The sequence below is a fragment of the Amphiprion ocellaris genome, chromosome 22 (genome assembly GCF_022539595.1).
Source record: "Amphiprion ocellaris isolate individual 3 ecotype Okinawa chromosome 22, ASM2253959v1, whole genome shotgun sequence".
Taxonomy (NCBI): Eukaryota; Metazoa; Chordata; class Actinopteri; family Pomacentridae; genus Amphiprion; species Amphiprion ocellaris.
In genome coordinates this window covers 14,447,852-14,470,223 of record NC_072787.1, presented here as the reverse complement: position 1 = coordinate 14,470,223, position 22,372 = coordinate 14,447,852, and the positions used below count along the sequence as shown (strand labels likewise).

Sequence of the window (22,372 nt, the reverse complement as noted above, 5' to 3'; positions counted from 1 at the left end):
CTAATGGCTTAATAATATAGATGCCACGAGTTATACGGGGGAGAGCAGCAGCAGACCTCAGGGGCACAATTTCACTCCTTAGTGATCATCCACCAGTACTGTCACGTCAAGCCACAGAGCAGCAGGAGAAGCAGCTTAAAGGGGATCACAGTAGATAGAACATCCATAATTTTTTTTATTTTATCATGATTATCATGACCCTTCAGAACAAAATTGCTAAAATAAATTTTAGTTTGACAAAAAAGTCTATCTTCATTCCCATCTACAAAATGTACAAATATATGTGTAAAAATGAGTTAAAATGTACAAATCCTTAAATGAATAAAATAAAATTTGATAAATTATCGCCCCAAAGTCTAACAGTATTAAACTAAAATCATGTACACTGGTTGGCTAATTTATACCCTCAACGAAAATGTCACTAATTAGGTTATCGTCTGCGTGGAAACTGTCTTGCTGGCAGCAACAATCGCATTTAAAAAGAAGATAATATTTAGTCACAAAATTCTCACTGCAAAAGCTTTTGAATTTACCTGCATGAAGGCTGTGCTTGACTTAATGTGTAAACACTCGCAAGCAAAGCATAAATATATAAGCTTCGTTTATTTGGAGTTACAAAATAATAACTGCAAGTAATATAGAATTATTCATGTGACATTGTATATGTACTTTATTGTGTATAGCAAAAGTATAATATAAAACCAAATTAGCAAATATGGGAGATTCCCAATAGGACAGTTTCGGTTAGTTTGGGGGACTTTCTATACCAAGCGACAGAAGCTTGAATTATAATGATTTCATTACAACTAATGAATTAATAATATGGCAGTTCTTACAAATTTTACAAACAAGGCCTCCTGCCTTTGTTACTTATTTTTCTCCATACGAAGACAGATCGTTTGTCCATACAGCCACAGGGGACATTAACGGCTACTACCATTGCATTCTTTACACAGCTTCTTCACTTTTCACCATCTTGATCCCCCTATAGTCAAAAAAGCATCCCACAGCTTCAGTGAAAACGAGGCGGGAGATAAATTTACTGTTCCTAAATGAGGGCGTAATTACACCTTTGTTGTCAGAGACTAACATAGGGAGCTCCTTTCATCCTCTGGTCATTGGCCCCATCAGGAGGGCCCTCCCACACCGTGACAAACATGAAGCAGCTTTCAGAAAGGGGGAAATGATTGGGGAAGTTTGTGTGTGCGGGTTGAGGGGTAGAGTGTGTGTGTGTGTGTGTGTGGAGGGGGGGGGGCATATTAGGTAACGTATAGAAAGCAGCACAGAAAAGAGAAGACGTACTGCCGTGTTTGGTTTTGTCAGTCATTTACCAGCACAGTGGCTGAAAGAGAGAAGCACTCGGGATTACCAGGATCCACTAATTATTTTTGCAGTTTCTCACTCTCTACTTCCAGCAATTACACGCACTGCAGATTTCTAAAATGTTTTTTATCCTGGCCTCTACCGGTAATTATCAGCAGAACTGTTCTCTCTCTTTGTTGTTTTGTTTAATATTTCAAGGCCAGCCGGGAGATTTGCAAAGCTTTTGTGTTCTCTGCAGAAAGTTCAACATCAAGTGAAAGTCCAATGGAACAATAAGGGAGACAAGCAGGAGTGAGGCTGCGAAGGACAACAAATTAGCCTAATGCACAGTTCAAACAGTCATAAAAGCTCTCGCTGGCAGGGTTTGAGGGTTGCTCTGTGGAGAACAAGGAGCCACATAAAAGCTGAGGGGACCCCTGCTAGCCCAGTGAGAATGAGCCCATGCTGTTGGGAGTGGTGGTGCTGGTTATAGTCGGGGGAGAATGAGGGAGTCTTGTGGTTCCCCGGGGGGCATGTTTTCTCTCCCTCCCCCTGTCCTGCTCCAGTTAGTTCGCTCACTCAAGACCAGACACCATCCCTCCCTCCTCTCCTCCTTCCCTCCTGCCTTCTGGCTCCACAATTGGAAGTCCATTTGCTTTGCTTGATCAGTCCCCTTGCCATGGGCTATGTCTATCATCAGTGCACAATATTTGTAGCAGAAGTTTGTATGCCTCACTTGGGAATAGGCTATCAAGTCCAGATGGGCCTCTCCTTTTAAAAAGGCGACCAAGGCTTCAGCTTCTTCAGCTCAAACTGCCATTGGGACAGAATGCTGGAATCCAATTATTCACCTAATTAGCATCTGCTCAGTCCCACATTAAGCACAATGTGTCTGTCTCTTCACACACCTCTCATGTTTTAGCCTTTTTCTGACAATTCATGAGATGCCCTACAAAAAGTGCCACGAGGGATTGCAAAACAGAGGCACAGAAAAACGCCTTTGTCCTCTTTATGATTTGGTGCCACGACTTTAGCACCCACACAAAGCTCCATGGCATCGGACATGAAAGCAAGAAGCAAAGACATTAATTTAATCGTACCCTGCCTTGACAGCTGGCCACAGGCTGGTGGCAGGGACACTGACAGAGAGGGGAGTATCAGATGTGGAAAAAGAGTCTTTGGTTGGGACACCCAGGCCTGAGGCACATCGCCCAGGCAGATCAATAGGCCAGAAAGAGTAATGTTGATGGTGTGGCGGAGGGCCAGAGCCACAGTTAGAGAACCCACGGCCAGAATAGTGGTCAATCTGTCATCTAACATGGCTGTCAATTACTAACGCACTTAACGCTAACATGAGCATCCGATAGCCAGAGATAGCAGGAGAGAGTGAGGGAGAGATGGAGATAGACAGAAAGAAAAAGAAAGACAGAGTAAGAGCATAATACTTAAAAGATGAATGGGCACATAATACTGTCATCGTGAGTTAAACCACTGAGGGCAGGATAGCAGCTTGTGCATTCTGCTGCACATACTCGGGCTCTTGTTTCCTTTCTTTCTCTCTCTCCGTCTCTCCTTTTTTAAGGTGCTCGGATGTGTGCTGCAAAACTCTGACTGTGGCCAAATGTATTTGGTTAAGAGGCGTGGAAAAGAGGCTTCCCCGAGCCACATCTGCTGCTGAGTTGGCGTTATTTATTGTGAGATGCTCTGGAGGCTTTTCAGCAACATGTGGAGATATTTCAACTGTCGCACTTTAGATATTACAGGGAGAACACAAGGACTGTGGTAGCTGCTAGCTAACTGTTCTTGCATTGTACAAGTGATAGAGAGGCTTTCTGAACCAACAGAGAGAGTAGAGAGAGAAACAAAAACAGTACATCGGGCAAACAGCCTGATCTACATTTAAAGTGACTGTTTGACTGGAAGGAAAGAGCAGAAAAGGGGGAGTACAGGGTGCAACAACTCATCTTTATCGGTTTCAAGGCCATAAATCTGTATGGCCTCAGCTCTTAAACAAATACAAATATGATCACAGGGAGAGAAAAAACAAAGGCTGGGGAGCGACATGGCTGGTGCCTCCTAAGTGCCTGCCATTTTTCCATCTGTGTTGATTCTTTTAAGAGGAGAGGAGAGGGAAGCAGCCGTGGCTGTACATAACACCACCGGGATGCAGCCATCGTCTAGGGTGAGGCAGAGAGCCGCGTTGTGAATCAGTCTGGCTCTGCATGTCATTAAATCAGGAACAGAGCACAGACCTATTTATCTTATTTTTTTTTTTACAGTACAATAAACCATAATAAGATGGGCTTAGTGGCAGATGAATATTTTTGACAATGGACTGAAACAGATACATAAAAAGGTGTGCCAAAGGAAAAGAAAAACTCTAAACAGTAACCATTTCTTTAGATTGCAAGTGACACAAAGTCTGTTTTGCAGTTTTGTAAACCTGTCATGTTAGCCAATTCAGATATTTTGTATGCTGCCAGTTTTAATTTTAAAAAAATCATCGTATCTCATGTTGCATTTTAACACCACAAAGAAACACAGACTCGCTTCTGAGAACACACAGAGAAGAGGATAAAGAATTCACAAAGATGTCCTCACCCTGCATCTGGTAACTGTAGGGGGCCTGTCCTGTCTGTGGTGTGGTGAAGCCAGAGCTGTAGCTTAGGAAGCCCGTCTGTCCCGGGGATTGGGACTGGCTGAGACCCCCCTCCGTCTTTATGCCTGCCCACAATGGACCTAAATCAGTTAGTGACACCAGATCGGTTTGATGCACAGACAACAGTCAACACAGGTTTAAATTACACTGGACACAGCAAAGGGGCACCGCCTCTGTCTGTTAGCATAGCACAGCAATCACAATGGATAAGAAGTGATTATCTGGTAACTGATTTTCACTATGATCCATTGTTTAGAAATTTTTTTTATCTTGCATTTGGTTTTATCATACTGCAAAGGAGTTCGCTCAACTCGAAAGAGTACTTGGCTGAAAAATCAAAAGGCACGTTTGCACTATGATTGTTTAAATTCTGTGAAAAAAGCAATAACTATTACAATTATCTAATATAGGTCATATGTGAAAAGATGCACAAGTAATAAAACATTCTGCTTGTGTTTGTGAGCTACACTGACCACAATCTTGGATAATTTACTCGTAATGTAGTTTCTTTGCAACCGTAGGTTGCAGGACTCCATTCAAATAAACAGTGTAAATTCCTGCACATATTGGAGAGACTTCTGGGGTCAAAACACTCCAAAGACTTTGGACAAATAAAGCCTACAGTGAGCCATGTACTTCATGCTTTCTCTTGCAACGCCAGAGGAAACCAGTTTTTGTTTTCAGATTTATATCACTAATCTTTCTGATCTATCTGAACAGCTTCACAAGCAAATTCTCTTTTATTGCACTGAAGGAGAATATGCAGGCACTAAACAACAACTCAGCATCTCTGCTGCTCTTGGGTGATTTACGGGAGGAATTGTGGGAACATGACTTTGTATGAGCAAGGGGTTGGTCTTGACCTTCAGGAAGGAAAAATATTTAATTGTACATTTCTTATTTTATGCATGAATACAAATTAAAGAGCTCTGACATTATTAACATGACTTATTTAGCAAGCGAAGGTTATGATTTGTCTTGATCTTACCATAAGCTGGGATGCCATAGGGCTGGCCAGGCTGGGGGTAGCTAGCATAAGCTGCGGCCTGCTGCATTCCTGTGGTGTACTGCGTCTGTCCATACGCAGCCATATTTTGGGATGAAGGGGTAGGAAGAATATGCGGATATGTTCTGCTATTTGAGAAAAGAGACAAAAAAACAAAAGTGAGAAAGGAAGGCAGGAAGAAAGAGGACCATTTACCCCAAAACCATAACACAAACTTTGCTAACTGACAAATTCCTTGTGATTGTGCTACTTTATTCTAAACACTTAGCCAATTCGTAAAATAGATACCATCGCACAGCTCATATACAAAGTGAAAGAACAATAAATAGCAAAGGAAATTTTTGCAAGATAATAATTACAACAGATTTCAGAGTGTGCAAGCTGCAGACATCCAGGCAAACAAAGTCAGTCAGAAAACCCCGATCTAGCAGAAGGATCTAATTAAAGATCCAAATGAAGTTGGATGCTGCTTATTTTTTTACAGAAAAATAAAAGAAACCTTACTTGGAAGGGTAAATCTGTGGAGAGAACTGGTGAGTTTGTCTTGGGCTGTAGCCACTGGTTCCAATAGCTGAGGAGAGTTAAAAAGAAAAGAAGCAAGCACATATTTAAACATTAAGAAATAAGGTAAATATTATCTTTTGCCAACAGAACTTCTGGAATCTGGAAACAGTAATTACATTGCATTACTCTATTTATTTTGGTAACCTTATTTAAGGTTGAAAACCGGAGAGCAATAATGAAGTAAAATAATCAGGTAAGAACATCAGGTTCTTCTGCTGACCGGCGTATCTCTGAGATACTTCTGGGCTGCTATGACAACCGCCGCTGTAAACACACACATGATGGTCTGAATAAGTCTCGGCCTGTGGCTTCAGTTGCCTTGGGCCGTTCAAGCCACAACCACATTGGAAGTGACATCACTGATTGCAGGTAATGAGTGCTACTGCATAATCATTCCATCATTAAGAGCGAGACTGCGTGGTTCCACGGTGCTGTTAACTTGTTAAGGTTCAGCCACACGTAACTCAAACAAGTACCCTTGTTTGGAATCTGCAGTTAGAATTAGATTACACAAAATTGGCTTTTTCGGTCATAATTCTCAAGTTTGTCTAAAGGGAAAAACCTTAAATAAATACTTTTTAATAGAGACAGATAAAGTTATATTGGTATTCTAAGTGTTACTTGCAGGATTTAGTTAAAAAAAACTGAAATACAAATTTTGAAAAAAAGTCCAATATAAAAAACTAAATTAAATCTTAAATATCAAATGTGCAAAGTATCAGTCTCAAAGTCTTCAGCTACCAACTTTACAACTGTATTTAAAGAAATACCATAATTGGTTTTAATTTGTATGAAGAGTATGCATAATGTAATGTACTTGAAGTTTGTAAATAAATGAGCATATAAATATTATAATTCCAATATTTTAAGTCAGATAAAACATACATTTCATCAAATTCACGGTTAGTTAAAAACGAGAAAAATTCAGACACGCAACAATCTCAGTTTTCATATCTAACTGCAGCAGAGTGGCACAGTTTTGAAACATCTGTCTAATTGGTCATGACATGTAAAATAAGGGATTTGGTTGCGGGGGAGCGCTAACTGTATGTAACTGTATGCCGTAACCCCTCACACACGTTATTAATATTGAGCACTTTTCCCACATCAGCAGCACCTGCCACTGGACAAAACTTGCTCTTCTGAACAGAGCTTTGGGTTTCCCCACGGAGGATATGGGGGATAAGATTACTAAATTTCATTAATATTGTCGGAGACAAAAGTCATACAGTGATTTATGCACTTCTAGCATTAAGTATCAAGTACTTAGTTAAATAGTTAAGGAAATACAGGAAAATTAGCAGCAAGCTAATACCGTGGATATCTGGATGTGTGGTTATTAATAAATGTTTATAGAAAGTGTAACACGGTGCTGCAGGCTGACACAGATACTGCTCCTTGTGGAAAAAAGAAATAAGCAAAAAAATTAACACATTAGTGATAATTTCTTTTACAATTCCAACAATGCTCATTATACTCTGTGGCCTTGGTTTTATTTAGCAAGGCCACATGTGTTGTGTTTGTGTGTGCGTGTGTGTGTGTGTGTGTGTGTCTGTGTGATGTTTCCTTGCTGAAAGGAAGGTGTGAAAACCCTGGCTCTGACAGGGCGATAAGGTAACAGCCTGTAGAGAGTGAGGGCCATTGGGACGCCGTGTCACTCCACTGGACAGACAGGCTCAGTGCATTACAGGTCATAATTCAGTCCTCACTGACATGGGAACCAGCAGAGTGAGCAGACACACACACGCACACACACACACACACACACACGCAAGCAAGCGCAGCATATAAATACGCTGACAAAGTTTAGGTAGAGTCTCTTGTTCTTCGACACACTTGCACACAGACACACATTATATTGGCATTTTAGCTGCAGGGATACTTCCTGAGGCCTGGCTTATCAGTCACCCATATCTGGACTCATCTCATCATCTAATCAGTTCTACAGCTGTGTGTGTGTGAGAGGGAAGCAGCCAGACACATGAGTGCACACACAGAAAACAGTCTTCCTCTCTCACCTGATCCTGAGAAGCTGTCTAGTGAGGTGTCTGCTACCGAGGAGGCGATTTCGCTGCTGCTCATTGGCTCTGTTTTAACTGCAAACAAAAAAGCCACACCGTCACCAAATGCATCTAATCAATGTAAGGTAAAAGGAAAATATAAAAAAGATCAGACTAACTAGAAGTCTAACTACATTAGGCTTTCAGAGTTTCACATTCACAAAACTATTTTTTTACGTAAAGCAAAAAGTTCCTCAGTGTAAAATAACATAAATGCAATGGGAGGAGTGAGTAGTCAAAAGACTTTTCAACAGTATTCAATTTAAATACATGATGAATATTGAACCTAACATTGCATTTGCACTGATCCAAATAGTCTCCATATATATATTTATTTTCTTGTCTGTATGTCTTTTTTCTAGGTATAATTTAATAGTGGAGGCTTTAGAAGTTCATCTTTATTACCTATCATTCATCTTTCGACCTGGAGAAAGCATTCTACATTTAAATAATGTCCTTAAGACACTTTCCAATGTAAAGCCTATTTATGTATTTCAAAACTGCATTTAAATCATTTTAAAAGAGCACCATAAACTTCATTTAAATTTGACATTATTCTACTTACCAAAAACAACTGTCTTATATTATTATTTAAATTAAATGATAAATTAATGGCTTTACGACGAATTGAATTAAAAATTGTTCCCGTAGAAGTGTTTTAAAGTCACTGATAAAAAAAAGCTCGGCAGGAATATGCAGGCACAATTGAAATGTCAAGGAAGTATATGGTGTATAAAATCTTTTTAAGAGTGTAGCGAATGCTGTTTGACCTTGACTCCATAATACAGCTCAGCGATAGATTTGCAAAGACAATTTCACAGCTATCTGACAGCTCAGGAATCTTTGAAATCAATCCATTTCACTTCAGGCGGGCTGAAGGATTTTTTTCTTTTTTTTTTCTTTTTTGGCAAAACAAATTGACAATGTGGGCAAGAAAGTCATGCTCAGTGGAATCCCTCATGGTTGAAGAAGCCATTTGCTGTCATGTTTTACATGTTTCCACTATGCTCGCTCAGTGCAGAAACATATGCTGACGTGGGGTAATTCTTTTGAACTACACACCGGTGAAAACATAGTGGTAAAATAGTGCATGCATAAACTAGCACACACTCAGGTCACAGAGCACACAGTAACTACTGTATTCGGGAAACAGCATGGAACATCCAAACGAAAACAAAACGCTCAGTATGCAAGTTCACAATCTGATCAATCAATAACAATGATCTCAAGTCCAGTCAGTGTCAAACCATGCTTAAAACAGAAAACTACAATAAATACCAAGGAGTTTTTGAATGAAAGGCACAATAGTTGAGGCAATTTTATAATTTTGCAGCTGAAAACAGTGTATTTACGGAACATTTTAAAGAATACAAATTATGTTCCTTTACGGGTCAGGCAGATGATTTCCAAAAGTCAACCACAAAGAGTGCTTTCAGTGGAGTTGGGGAAAACACCAAGTATTGTCCTTTCATCATGTCACAAAAAGTAGACAAACCTGCAGCGGACTGTGAGTTAGAACCTAACAACCAGTCTGCAGTGGTAAGCATTGTGATGTTATCACCTATGGGAAACAAAAGAATGGCAAAGGGACACATGACAGTCTGCATATTTGACTATGGGTCCTGTGTGATGAATATACAAAAAACCCTGAGCTCAAGGCAAAGACTAACCTGCAGATGACGTGACAAGGGGTATTTTTAATAACTTGCTGGTTTGTGACATGGGCATGACTGCTTCACTAAACAAAGGCTCAGATTTAAAGCACAGCCGAATCACCTGAGTAAATAACTATGTACAGTAGAAACCGCATGCAAAGCTCAATCGTTTCCATGCTGTGGGCTTTGAATAATTACATGGTTACTTAAATAAACAGCTAATAGTCACTGCAAAACAACTACTACAAGCACTGAATTTGGCAAGCTATAAATGCTACGGTAGAAATGAGATTGCAAGGTTAAAATTAATTCACACTACAAACTAGCACTGTTTTACTGGTTGCTTAATACTATATTACTCCAAAAAACATTGGTAATTCACCCTAAAAAAAACAAATCATGAATTTAATACAACTGTTGTACTGGCTTTATTGCTAGAATGACTTTACTGCTTCTAAAGCATTATTGCTGCACTGAAATACTTTCACATTGTTCAGTTTCTCAGTCATTTACAAAAAAAAGTATAAATTAGCACACAAGACAGAGAAAGCTAAACTTAAGAGCACTGCCCACATACCTTCAGTGCCATTGGGTGTCATGGAATTGTTACTGATGTGCGAGTTGTCAAGGTTGGGACCATTAGGAGATTCACTGCTTCCACTTACTCGGCTGTGAGGACTGGCTAAATCCTGCATTTCCATAGACCTGACAAGACACACACACACACACATGCACACACCAAATCAAATTACACATATAGCTCTGGTTTCAGGGAAGGCACAGAGCTCTCAAACTCAACGCTATGTACATAATATGCATAATCCAGTCGCGACAGAAGTAAAATGGTGAAGACAGTACAATGTAAAATTAAAGAAGTAAAAAACCTTCAATTTAAATTATTTTTAAAATATATAATTTAACGCATGTTTGCTAATGGCTACCTTGCATGTGATATTTTCAACAGTACAAAAGAAATTTTTATTCGATGCCAAATGACAAAGAAAAAAATGAACACATAAAAAGAAATAAAACAAACACAAGGCAAAGTGTGACAAACACAAACATATGCACATTCATATACAAAAAGAAAACAAAAAGAAAAACAGTGCAGAACTGCAAGTTTGAAAATGAACAGTAGACGTTCTGACGAGACAGCTTCCGATTTCTCCTATTACAACAATCTCACTGTTAGTCACAGATTTACATGACGTGAACACAAAATGTTTACTGTCAAATTAGTCCGATGTGTCTTGAAACAAAAATGGCCTTAAGTGTATATCGTTTTGTGTGGTAATGAAGACTGTTAACAGATGTTTGCTGGTTTGAGGCAATGGTTAATGTGCCTGTTAAAAGTGCAGCACTCTGCTTGATTATAAGAGCCTATGCCTCAGTGATGGGCAGATGAGAAGCTCATGCGGCATGTGTTTGCTCTGGCAAGCTCCTTAATTGTTTCTGTGTTTATACAAAAGACCACGCCACTGAAAACATTATTCTATCTTCTCATTTGTGTGCTCAAAGGATTTGATCGAGTATAGACAATGGAGTAGGAAGAAGGCACGAGTGATTTGAAAAGTACGGCCACAAACTCTATACCCCATTTGTCTCTGCCACTGTTCCCATTTCAATAGTGAGTTAATGAAATTAGGATAAAATGTTTGCTACATTACACTGCCATTTTCAATTATATTTCAGTGTTCTGGCTATCTCTGCTATCGATAAACATTGGCCTTTACACAAGGCCACAAAGATAAATGCTCGAGTAACTCTGAGTAGTCTAAGTGATATCAGATGCCACAAAATGAACAGAATTATGAGATAAAAAGATTAAATTATGATATGCATTTACTGAATTTAAGATGATATTATATAGATATGATATTATGATACTTTGCAGTATAGCTTGGAAAGCGTAGCCTTTTCTTGTGGTCTAAGTCCAAATTATATATATTTTAAGCATTATGTTACATACCAAAAACACTAGGATACAAATAGTGAAACATGAGTAATAAAAAATAAAACAGTAATACAAAAGGCTAAGTCAGTCTTCTTTACGCGTGCACCAGTAATGGAAGCTGCATTGTCTTTTTCCCAAAGGTATATTAATTCACTCCTCCCCTAAAAATATCACACCCTCCAAACACTTGAGGAAGATCCAGAATAAACTAACCCTATTTCTTGCACACACTACTTAGTCCCATTTTCTCCTCTTTTGCCCAAACTTTTTTGTCATTAACTGATGGCTAAAAAGCCTCCACTATCTCCAGTCAGACAACACAATAAGCTGAGAAATGTTGACAGTTGCTTAGCAGAGTCTCTAAGGCAATCTCTGATGCCACACAGAGAGCTACATGTCCCTGATGCTGCAGGCACTGGCACAACGGTGCTCTTACCTGGACCTAGATGGTTTTGAGTCCTCTCAAACCACACTCCCTTTCTTTATTCTGCCTCCACCTGCCCCAGCAGAAACAATGTCACTCCTTGTTACTGCAGCTCGATGTCACAGTCCGGAGCCATCCATGACACAAAAAGGCTTGTCTGAGAAAACATTATTGTTATTCTGGAGCAGAATGGGAAGAGAGGGCTAGCGGGGGAACAGAGGCTCACATTGTCTCTCTCTGAGCCGTAGCCCTGCTCCACTGTTGTTTCCTCCTCCAGGTCCTCCCTCCTCCCTGAGCAAGGGGAGCATGGCCAAATGACGGAAAGGTGATTCATCATTGGTCTACGACAGCTGCAAACTGGATTAGCCCTCCCCCAATCAACATGCAAAGCGGCTTAGCCAAGGTAAGCAGGAAGGGGTGGGGTAGGGGGGACGTCGAGGAGGGTGAGGGAGCGAAGGTAGGCAAAGGGGTGAGGGGTTGAGGGGAGAAGGGGCTGGGGGGCAGCAGAGGGTGGGAGAGCTTGCCTATCTTCCTGCTTGAGGTAGCCTGCTGCTGGAAGGAAGATGGGACTTGTTGAGCAGCGGCAAGTCAAGCGTGACACCCCCAGCATCTTCAGCAGATCTTTCATCTGCAATTGACACTATCTGAAATTTATCAGCACTCCTCCTCCAGGCATACTGACAGGTCCTAATGACCATCAGGGCTGCTTCCCGCAGGCTTGCCCCAGCCTGGGGCCATGGCACAGCACAAAAATACACAACTTCCCAACTTGCAGCCTACTCTCAATGGACAGAAAAGCACAGTGAGAGCAATACACACACGTTATATAAATCCTTTCTTTCTCTGCGGCAACACAAAAGCTTATGCTTATGTCTTTTTCTGTAGCACACAAAGACACATAACTCAGGCCTGTATGTCTGCATGTGTACACACACACTCATGCACAGGGAACTCCAGAGGCCCCCAGATGAGTGGTGCAAATGCACACACACACTCACACACACAGGGCACTTTAGAGGCCCCCAGATCAGTGGTGCATCTCAGACAATGAAGGAGACTGGAAACAAGAACATGGAGAGCATATGGAGCCACATATGTTTCCTATGACGCTACGAATGCCTCTATTACTCTCCTTTAGCTGACAGTTACATTTTGCTGTCCACTCCCGCTCTGCTTGTCTCTCTGCAAACATCAAGCAGAGCCATATACTTGCATGGCTATAACACTATATTAGACCTGACTCCAGCCCACCATGGGAATACAGGTTCCAAAAGAGGTCAAAGGTATTCATCTGGTCAGAAAAAAAGAGAAAGACATATAAAGTCTTTTTTCAAAAATCCTGGCATGATTTTTTAATGGCTGACTGTTTACATGAGCCAGGGTAACCTGAGCTCCATGGTCTTAAGTTTTTTTCTTCTTTTTTTTTCAACAGGCTTTGCTCTTCACACCGAGGCAAAGCCTTCATGAATACCATTCCAGCGTTACAATTTGCCTTCTCTCCCACTACTTACGGTACAGCCATCTTAGCAGAAATAACCATTATATTTCATTCTCACTTCCAATGGACAACAGCAGTGCCTCCTCCTGGCATTTCCAAATACTGAAAGCTGTAGACAAGATGTAAAAAAAAAAAAAAAAACAAGACTAAATATATAAAAAAACGAAACAAAAATATAAAGTGAAGAAAATCCACAGAGGTAAAAGCCATGAAGACGAAAGAGAAACACATTTTGCCACAGCACATTAACAGCGATCACAGAGTCGGGGGAAGTTGTGGAGAGAGAGTGTTGTGGTGGGTTGATGTGGTATGGTGGTGGCTGGCTTCTCTGTTCAACAGTGCAGGCCAATAAAGCCATTACCATGCTGGTGTCTCAGCCATTGCCAGCAGGTGAAACCGGCCAGGTGAAGGGAGAGAGGGAGAGCGAGGAAGATGGAAGAGGAGAAGGGAGGGGGGCAGGGATTTAAAAGCAGAAACTAGCCTTTCTTCTTCACCGCTAAATATTTATTGTTTTTAAAAAAAAGGGCTGCATTCAGCATCTTTGATGTGCTTCTTACTTCAACCTGAACTGCCAGGTCTTTGAAGCTAACAAGAACAAAGCCCTGCTAGATGAAGCGCTGGAAGTGTCATCAAGAGAAAGAAAAAAAGAAGAAGTGCCACAACACGCTTCATTCATGGTTGTTCGCTGGCCTTTTTGTTTCGCTTTACTTATTTCAAGACCTGCATTTCCAAAGGTAAATATAGACACAGCCAAGCTTTTAGCACAGATCATCTCAGCATGCAAGGTGTCTGACCTGGCACAAATCATTTCTTCTCCCTTATTACATATACCTGTGCTACTATACAAGCAAGGGTTGCCTAGTTCAAATGGGCCGTGCTGTATCAAATGCAGAATTTGTTAGAAAGTATTTACACATATCATTAATTAGATATGACAGTAAAAATAAGCAGAACACAATAAAAAATGAATATGAGTGAATATTCTTCAATGTTTTATTTCCATTCTCTACTCCCTTTGTCATCTTTAACACAATAATTTTATAGTGCATAATCCTTTGAATTTTGCAAACTACATAAGCCATGTGTTGTGTGTTACAACTTTTGAAAAACAATGCTTTAATCAAAATCTAACTTTAAAACAACTAATCCCCACTTAAGCTGGTCAGCTGAATCCACATGGTGGCCCAGGAAAAATAAATCCACTCGCAAAGAATGTAGATGCAGACAACAATTGGACACAGATGTGAGTGGAATTAGGCACAGTTTACAAAATGCTACACTTCACTTGTGTCTCTATACGTGGTCAAAAAAAAATGACGATTGCCAACAAATGCAACATTAAATAGACTGGTGTTTTTTTCCTCAAAACATATGCATTTGCATAATTGCTGTACATTTATAATGAAATTAATTAATATTCAAAATTACACAATGTCCGAATTCACTTTTCTGAACTTTCTGATACACAAGAAAAAATAATATCTTCCAGTTTAAGTTTATCATAACTTTAACACTACAGCAAATATTAAAACACATAACTAAAGGAAATATTTTTAACATAAAAACATGAATTATTTTAATTACTATATTGCATGTATATATTTCTTTAAAAAATATATACTGTGACGGGATGTTGAACACATTACAGCTCAATATACAAATGATTCTTACGGCAAAAAATTATGAAAGCCCATGGTTCTTGACACACAATTTAGAATTTGTGCTTTTTTGTAATTAAAAGCACAATTATTAACAGATGTGCTGTTTGTTGATGTGCAATTTGTCTCTCTCGTTTGGTTCAGCCTGACATCGTGCTCTAGCAATTCACTCAATAGCTACATTAAATCTGTTAATACTGTGCTCTTCAACCTTCAAAATTATTTCCAGAAGGCCACTTTGCCTTTGAGGGGCCATCAAACAAGATTTAAGGTGGACATTTTATCACAACCTGCCTACCACCGTGACCACTGCAGGACGGGAGAAACTTTACAAGACAAAGATGAAAGAAAGTCCAGGTACAAATCTTAATGGTTATATCTCTTTAATGCTTGTGATTTGTTATTTTATTTTATTTTCACCTACACAGGATAGGAAAAAGAAGAGATGCTAAAATTGCATCCTTTATATTAGCTGTTCAAAGGGTTATAAAGTATCTTTGGTATTTATTTTTTGTTTTATAAAAAAAATTTAATCCATAAATTATAGTTGCTTTATAGAGAGTACAACACATTGACCCCTTCACACAATTTTTATTTTCTGTTTACGCTTACAACTGAGCAGCTTCCATATTATTGTGCACAGCGTAAACATGTTGCCATGTTCAACAAACACACAAGTGGATTTTAGTGATTGAGAACCTGTAATGGCAATCATCAGAAAGCTCACAAAGCTTATTTCCTGCTCTTTCAACCACACATTTCACATCCAAACAGTGGCATGTTAACAAAACAACACCCCACAGTATTTACTAAACAACCACTGCCCACTAATCGCCCAGTATGGGCTACTTAATAGGAGGTCCCTTATTACCTTCTTCCTTCTCTTGTGCTCCCTCTACACTTTTCTGTCTTCTTCACTAATAGCTGAGTGAGGCTGGATCAATTAGCCCTCTGTGTCTTTCACCATTTTCAATCTCCTCTCAGAGAGGAGGACAAGGGCTTGGCCGGCTAGACACATCCATACGGAAGGCATCAGTCCTTGGGCAAACAATGCCACCGTCACCACCGAACACTCCTGCTTGTACACACTGCTGCTACACATGCATGGAGCGCTGCAGCCAGGCAGAGAGACCCTGATCTCTCCCTGTGTAAAACAAATACACAGTGTAAACAGCCCCAAATCAGCCTGCTCATTATCTGTTAATTGGATAAATAAGGTTATTGTGTGTGTGTGAATGGCTGCAGCAGGCACACACATTGTCATGTTTGCCTACATGAAGCAGAGGCCACTTTGCAAGCAGTCTGGCTCACTAGCCTATCCTAAATCTCTATTTCCTCTCTTTCATCAACACGCACCTTTTTAAACACCGAAAAGGGCAGGCACGTGAAAATGACAGGAATTAGAGGGTGAAAAAGGAAAGAGGAAAAAAGGAAAATTTCTCAAAGACAAAATTCCCTTTATGCACACACACCAGTGAATAATTCCCTGACTTGTGATGTAAGCCTGTGATCATACACAGAACATTAAACCAGAACATCCTTCAATTAGAGAGCCTAGTGATTACAGCGGGTGAGTCATCTTCACTACACGTGAAATACTGGCGAGCGGAGACGCAGCACGGCCGGGAGTCAAGGCCTGTTGTCTTGGTCAGACACTGAGAGCCTCTCAGGTCTCCCTGCAGCATTCCGGGCCTCAGCAGATGGCATTAGATGTCAGCTGCTTTAACTGTGTTGGTTTTGTTTGTTCTGCCAGCAGAAAAGGAACTACTGCAGAGACAAGCATGTTTTCCTTGTCTGATCAAAAATGTAAACTGGGCCAAGCAAGAGACGATCCAGTTTTTCGGAGGTAAATCTGGATATATTTACATTGATGGTATTATTTTAAATTCTAATAAAGGTGTGTGTTTTTTGGCAGATTATAAATTTAATTTTTATCATAAGTCCAGAAAATTTGGATGCCATTATTTTTAAATTGCAAATTATTAGCAATGAATACAGAAAAATACACCATTTTTTATACGTCATTTATATCTACAAATGAAGATTTCTGTAAACAGACTTGACTGAAAATTTGTAAACCTAATTGCACGTGTTATAAAAACAGAACACTGTGTGATTTTTTCAAACAATTGTCAGATATACAGCTCTAAATTGTGATTTCAATGCCATCATATTACGAATTTAAATACACTTTTTAAATAAGGATGTAAGCTGGATTTACTTTCACTTAAATTCTAACTAGACATTCATCAAGAGCAATTGTTTTTTTTAAAGCTATTTATCTATCATCTTTGCTAAATTGCAAATATGAAGATTAAAGCCTGCCTCTTGAGTTAATATTACCATTTATTATAATTTTTTGGAAAAGGTCAACAGCATTACATTTACTAAAATAATAGAGATATGGAAGGTGGTGTTTTAACAATTAATGACAAGAGTAGGCCAGAAATTAAATTGTTATTTAAACCCCATTGCTAATAGAAATGCTTTAATTGATTTATGTGCACATATAAATGCTGAACCTAATTCATGAAATACAAGAGCTAATTTCACACACACACACTAAAATACTAGACAAATCAAGACAGGACAGTTAGTGAGCCAAGATGTCAAACATGACATAGAAATTAAAAGTCATACTCACTACAATTATGGTTGAATCCCTGTGTGTTTATCCCTTCTTAGGTCTTCTTTCTAAAAAAAAAAAAACCTTCTAGAGAAAGATCGTTCAGTCCACCAGAAGAGGCTGCAAACTTTCTATCACAGTTCTCAGGAGTTGGTAGAATCTGTAGCACAATAAATGTAAACTACAAGACTACTTTTTTCTTTTTCATTTTAGGTGTTGTAACCCATGGAGCCCCGCGCGGTATCTCAGGAGACTCAGTCCTATTGAGAAAGAGAGTTGTCCGATTACTGCTTCAGGCAGTGACTAGTGAGTGTCTGAGGAAGAGGGAAAAAAAGAGAGAGAGTGAGAGAGAGCAACGGAGAGGGAGGGAGGGAGGGAGGGAGGGAGGGAGAAAGGCCGTGAATGAGGGAGGGAGAGGGAGCCTGCTGCCGTTTGAAAAAGCAGAAAAGTTGCTCGGTGCTCTCACAGGAAGACTTTGGGTCTGGAGGAGGCACGGGGGAGTTGTGCCTCACACCAGCTCCCCATATGTCATTCACTCACAGCTTTAAGCAATAGAGTCCTCTCCAGATTGTATCAGTGGAGAGTAAGACAATGAAATGGCAGATCTCTCCACTGGAACACCAGACTCTGCTCACACACCCTGAGGGCTCACACTTTTCTTCTCCCCCCTTTCTCTCTTGTTTTTGTTATGCTCTTTTTTTTCCCTCCACCACAAACCACATTTTTTTTTCTTGCTCTTGTGAGCCTTGGGTCATTGCTGGATTTCTTGCTGTCATATAAGGACTTCAGAGGGTAAACAAGGGGCTGGGTCATTAGCTTAGGTGATGGGGAGCCAGAGGTTTAACAGCGGCCGAGAGGCTCAGCTCTGTCCGTCTCCACAGCACTCTAGTGGAAGTCCTCCGTCAACACATACACACAGCGTCTGTGTGCAAGGTAATGACTGCCTTCTGTCTGCTCCAGGTTATTATTTCAACTGTGTAAAGCTGCTACACAAGGCCATGCTGCTACTGATGAGCTCAAACTGGTGATTTATTCAAGCTGGTGATGAGGCTTGTACAGATTTTGCTTCAACATGTCATGACATTTTTTTTCCAATAAATTCTGTGTAAAGAATGGCTATGACATGAATGAACTGTTTAAAATTTGTTTTATTTCCATATAATAAACCTGTGGGTGAAACACCAACTGTAATACTGACAAATGATTACCAAGAAAGAGGAAATCATACATTTTCTACAGTAAAGAGGTGCTGAGAGAAAAAGAACACCCACAGCTAGAAGAATAGTGTGCTGTGTTAGTGGTTGGACTATGTATCCACTCTGTTACCTATAACCAGTAGGTGATGATAAGAAATAAAAAAAATGTCATGTGTCATTGAAAGAGCACATTCAAATCCTTATTATTATTACTATTAATTTCATTTTATTAAAGCTCAATTAGACAATTTGTTTTTGATCAGCTGTAGAGTTCACAGCCCTTAGTGAAAGCAGGTCGACACCAACCGGCCTGCAGTAGTCAACGAGGAGCTGACAGAAATAGATCCGAGCTGCACTACTCCTGATTTAAACACACTGCAGTAATAATGTGGACGTGCTTGAAATGCAAGTGCTGCCTCCTTTTCCAAACCGACTGCCCACAGGTAAATCCATGGGCTCACGTTACAATATCAGAGCATGAAATATATTGCACATTGACCAGATTCTTGATAACTCAATTGACTAATAGATGCTTGGGGACTCTCAAGTAACTATTTCTAATAGCAGAGGGGTACACGTGCCAATTAAGTTACTGCATTTATTCAGTGGCTCTCCGTTTCAATAAGCAGCTGTATAAAATTAGATCGAGATGTAATTTTGCAAGTGAGTTATTTTCAAATTGCACAGCATAATTACCCAGAGTTGTTTACATCTCAGTGACTAAACTCAGATTTTCCTCATACACTCCTTCATAAACTGCTGTATGGTGTGTTTTGGATCAAAATTCCAATCAACTTAGCAGTTTAACTGGGAATGACTGGTGATTACTTCACTATTTTCATGTTTCACAGCATTAGATTAAAGGGTGTTAAATGCAAAGTATCTCATCTAAAAAAAAAAGGGCTACACTTTGAATTTTAAATTGTCAATATGAGTTGTTGAATTTGTGAATGAAGACTGAAGCTTTAAAAGACACATTAACAAATTCTGTAAAAAAAATATCAAAAGATGTGTAAATTAACACAATAAATTTACCTTCTGTGCAACGATAAAAACTTGGAACCCTTTATATCTGCCAAATGGCAGCTTAACAAAAGATGCACTGATACCGTTCAACTGACATCAGCGCTAAAACGCCACTTGCCAAAAACTATATCAAGTAAGAAATTTGAGAAGTGAGCTAAGATTAAATGTGAAGCCGTTCTTTATTAAGGATTATCTTGATGGGACTCAATGGTCTTCATGTGGGGTTGCAGGGATGCCTGCCTGCAATTTAGAGTGAAGAGAGATCTGTACTGTCCTCCACTGCCAATAGGTTATCCACTCACTTCTCACACACATGGAAATAGACTCAATTCCAAATGGCTGATTCAGTTCTTGAGATAAGGAATTGAGAGTTTATGTAAATCTAACTGGAATCCTAGTACTTGTGGTTGAGTTTTTCCTCTGCTGTTTCACAAAGGAGAACATCTCAGTAAAGTGAGTTTACTTATCTTGACAAAGAATATATAAACAGTGTGAAAGGAACAGGAACGGTGTGACAAGGGATCAAGTGGTACGGATGAAACAAAATGCTAACGCCCTGGTGACACAGTTGCAATATTTTCATATGCATATGCTGCAAACCTGTTTAGGTAGAGCTACTACAGTGTTTATACAATGTCACACATTGGGGGGATCAAGTTCCTTTTTTGACATACATCTCAGCAGAGCATTACATTCAAAACCTTTCCCCAAGAAGGGAAATCTGAACTTGGGATAACTTGCGATAAAATAACAGTTTTATATATTTATACAGGCATTACCGGGTGAAGTGTTCACCTACTGACTAGAAAGTACGAAAAACCTTGACTATACAAACCTCCCACCTCCAACCTTGCCCCTGACTCAAGTGGCACATTAAGTTTGCTGGAAGGCAATTTGTCAAAGAGCACGGCAAGTGCTAGGGACTGGATATTCCTGAGTTATTCAATGCGCGTAGTTTCCTGTTCAAAATATCCAAGCAACACAGAGTGACATATCCTTGGTAAAGCAAAGCTACACAGATTACCAAAGGAAATTCAAGATCATCTTCTATACTATTCCATTCCTTCCACTGCTTGTGTTTTCATGTGAACTCTGTAATACTAACTTAAAAGCAACTTGCATAGCAGCAATGACAGCAATCAGAGCCAAAACGAAAAACAACCAATGCCACTTTGAGGACCAAAAACATGTTACCTTGATTTTAACATGTCTTTCTGCATGCATTATTCAAGTATATGCAATGTAACATTTACCCATCTCCCAGGCTTTCATTAAACTCTAAAGAGAATCTTTGATGATGATAAGTTGTCACCACAAAAAAGATTTTGACAGCGCAGACAGATAATTTTGAAGTCCCTCAAGGTAAATTAGTAGCAAGTCAAGCACTTTCAAGTGGTGAATGAAAGTTCCGAGTGAAGCCTGAATTCCTTATAAACAAACATCAGGTTGGCCTGCCTCGCTGAGGAGCAGTGATAAAAGTAAACACAGCATACCTCAACATGAAAATACATTGGAGCTTTCCTCCACAGAAAGCAAGGAACAAAGGAAATGGTTAACCTCAGTGGACGTCACAAAGTTAAATTAACGGAGTGACCTTATTGTTGCAGCCTTTTTGGTTCCAAACAAAACAAGGAGAACATGTTTTGAATTAAGTAAAATACCCACTTTTCTTACGAACAAAATATAGCAAGCACCCGTCAGCTCAGCCAGTCTCTTGCAGGAATCTTTGAGGATTTACAAAAGCAATTACTATATTTTGTAGTTGTCACAGTAAATGCTAACTAATATGTAGTTAAACACTCTCCACGGACACATTTGCCCTTGAATATACCGAGAGAGACAAGTGTACTTTATGACCAGTGAAGCACACCTGGGGAAAGTCTATGAGGACCCTGAAAATCCTCAGACAGATACTTTATTGCTCTCCAATGGCCCCAAAAAAGCCAAACAAGCACACTTCAGAGACCTATTACTCAGAATGAGACCTCACTATGGCTCGAAGTATCACCGCGGGTGTTACGCATAGAATATATGCCCTGTTGAAAGATAAATTAATGACAGTAAATTCAGTTTCATAAGTCACTTAAATGTGGTTTGTTTAATACATTAAGATTCAGGTTATCAATATGTGATTTATTTTTTCCTTAAAAATCTAAGCTCAATATGTGCTTGTGCAATGTAAACGTAACGTTTCGATTATTTTCCGCTCAGACATGAAGGCAAACTTTTCTAACATCTGAGTGTAGGAACATATAATTTGATGGTATTTTTAATTTAACTGAAGAAACATATAAATATATAGCTAAGAAGTTACCTCAACACTACAGTTCAATGACTGAAATGGGTGATAAAAATTAATCTTGTATGGTTTAATGCTGAAATTATTTAAAATTATGTTTTTCACTCAACAGGCCAGATTTTAGCACTACCAAAAATCATACGAAACAGCTGAAAGTTACAGCACAGATGATATAACAACACACCATTTAGAGTTTAATTGCCTTTGTGGTGTAAAAAAATACTCCTCAACTAAATATCTGAGACCAAATTAAGTGTTTGCATATTAATGTACTCACATTTAAATTTGTGGGTTAGAGTTCGTCAGTATAAAAAGTAGGGTCATTTCACGACAGATTTTCTCGCTCTTCTTTTGAGATACTTTTGCCATGTCTCAATGGTTTTAAAACAAATTGAATGAATGGCCCTCAGCCTCCACCAGTGTTTTAGCAAAAGAACATAAGGTT

General features: G+C 39.4%; 1 protein-coding gene across 23 annotated transcripts in view; it reads right to left on the bottom strand.

Annotated features, from left to right (window-relative positions):
• The window catches only part of eya1 (EYA transcriptional coactivator and phosphatase 1), a 64,324-nt gene that overhangs the window by 22,595 nt on the left and 19,357 nt on the right, over window positions 1–22,372 (bottom strand). For 2 of the 23 annotated variants that reach the window (XM_023297754.3, XM_035942702.2), the window contains exons 1-7: window positions 17,425–17,719; window positions 9,824–9,951; window positions 9,087–9,152; window positions 7,550–7,627; window positions 5,472–5,538; window positions 4,950–5,095; window positions 3,904–4,041 (exon numbers count right to left, since the gene is read on the bottom strand). In XM_023297754.3, coding sequence (XP_023153522.1) covers window positions 3,904–4,041; window positions 4,950–5,095; window positions 5,472–5,538; window positions 7,550–7,627; window positions 9,087–9,152; window positions 9,824–9,947 — 619 coding nt within the window. In that variant the 5' untranslated portion in view covers window positions 9,948–9,951; window positions 17,425–17,719. Of the gene's footprint in view, window positions 1–3,903; window positions 4,042–4,949; window positions 5,096–5,471; window positions 5,539–7,549; window positions 7,628–9,086; window positions 9,153–9,823; window positions 9,952–11,636; window positions 11,946–17,424; window positions 17,721–22,372 lie in introns of those variants that run through there. The other 21 variants (XM_035942703.2, XM_035942704.2, XM_023297759.3 and 18 more) reach the window with 19 other exon arrangements.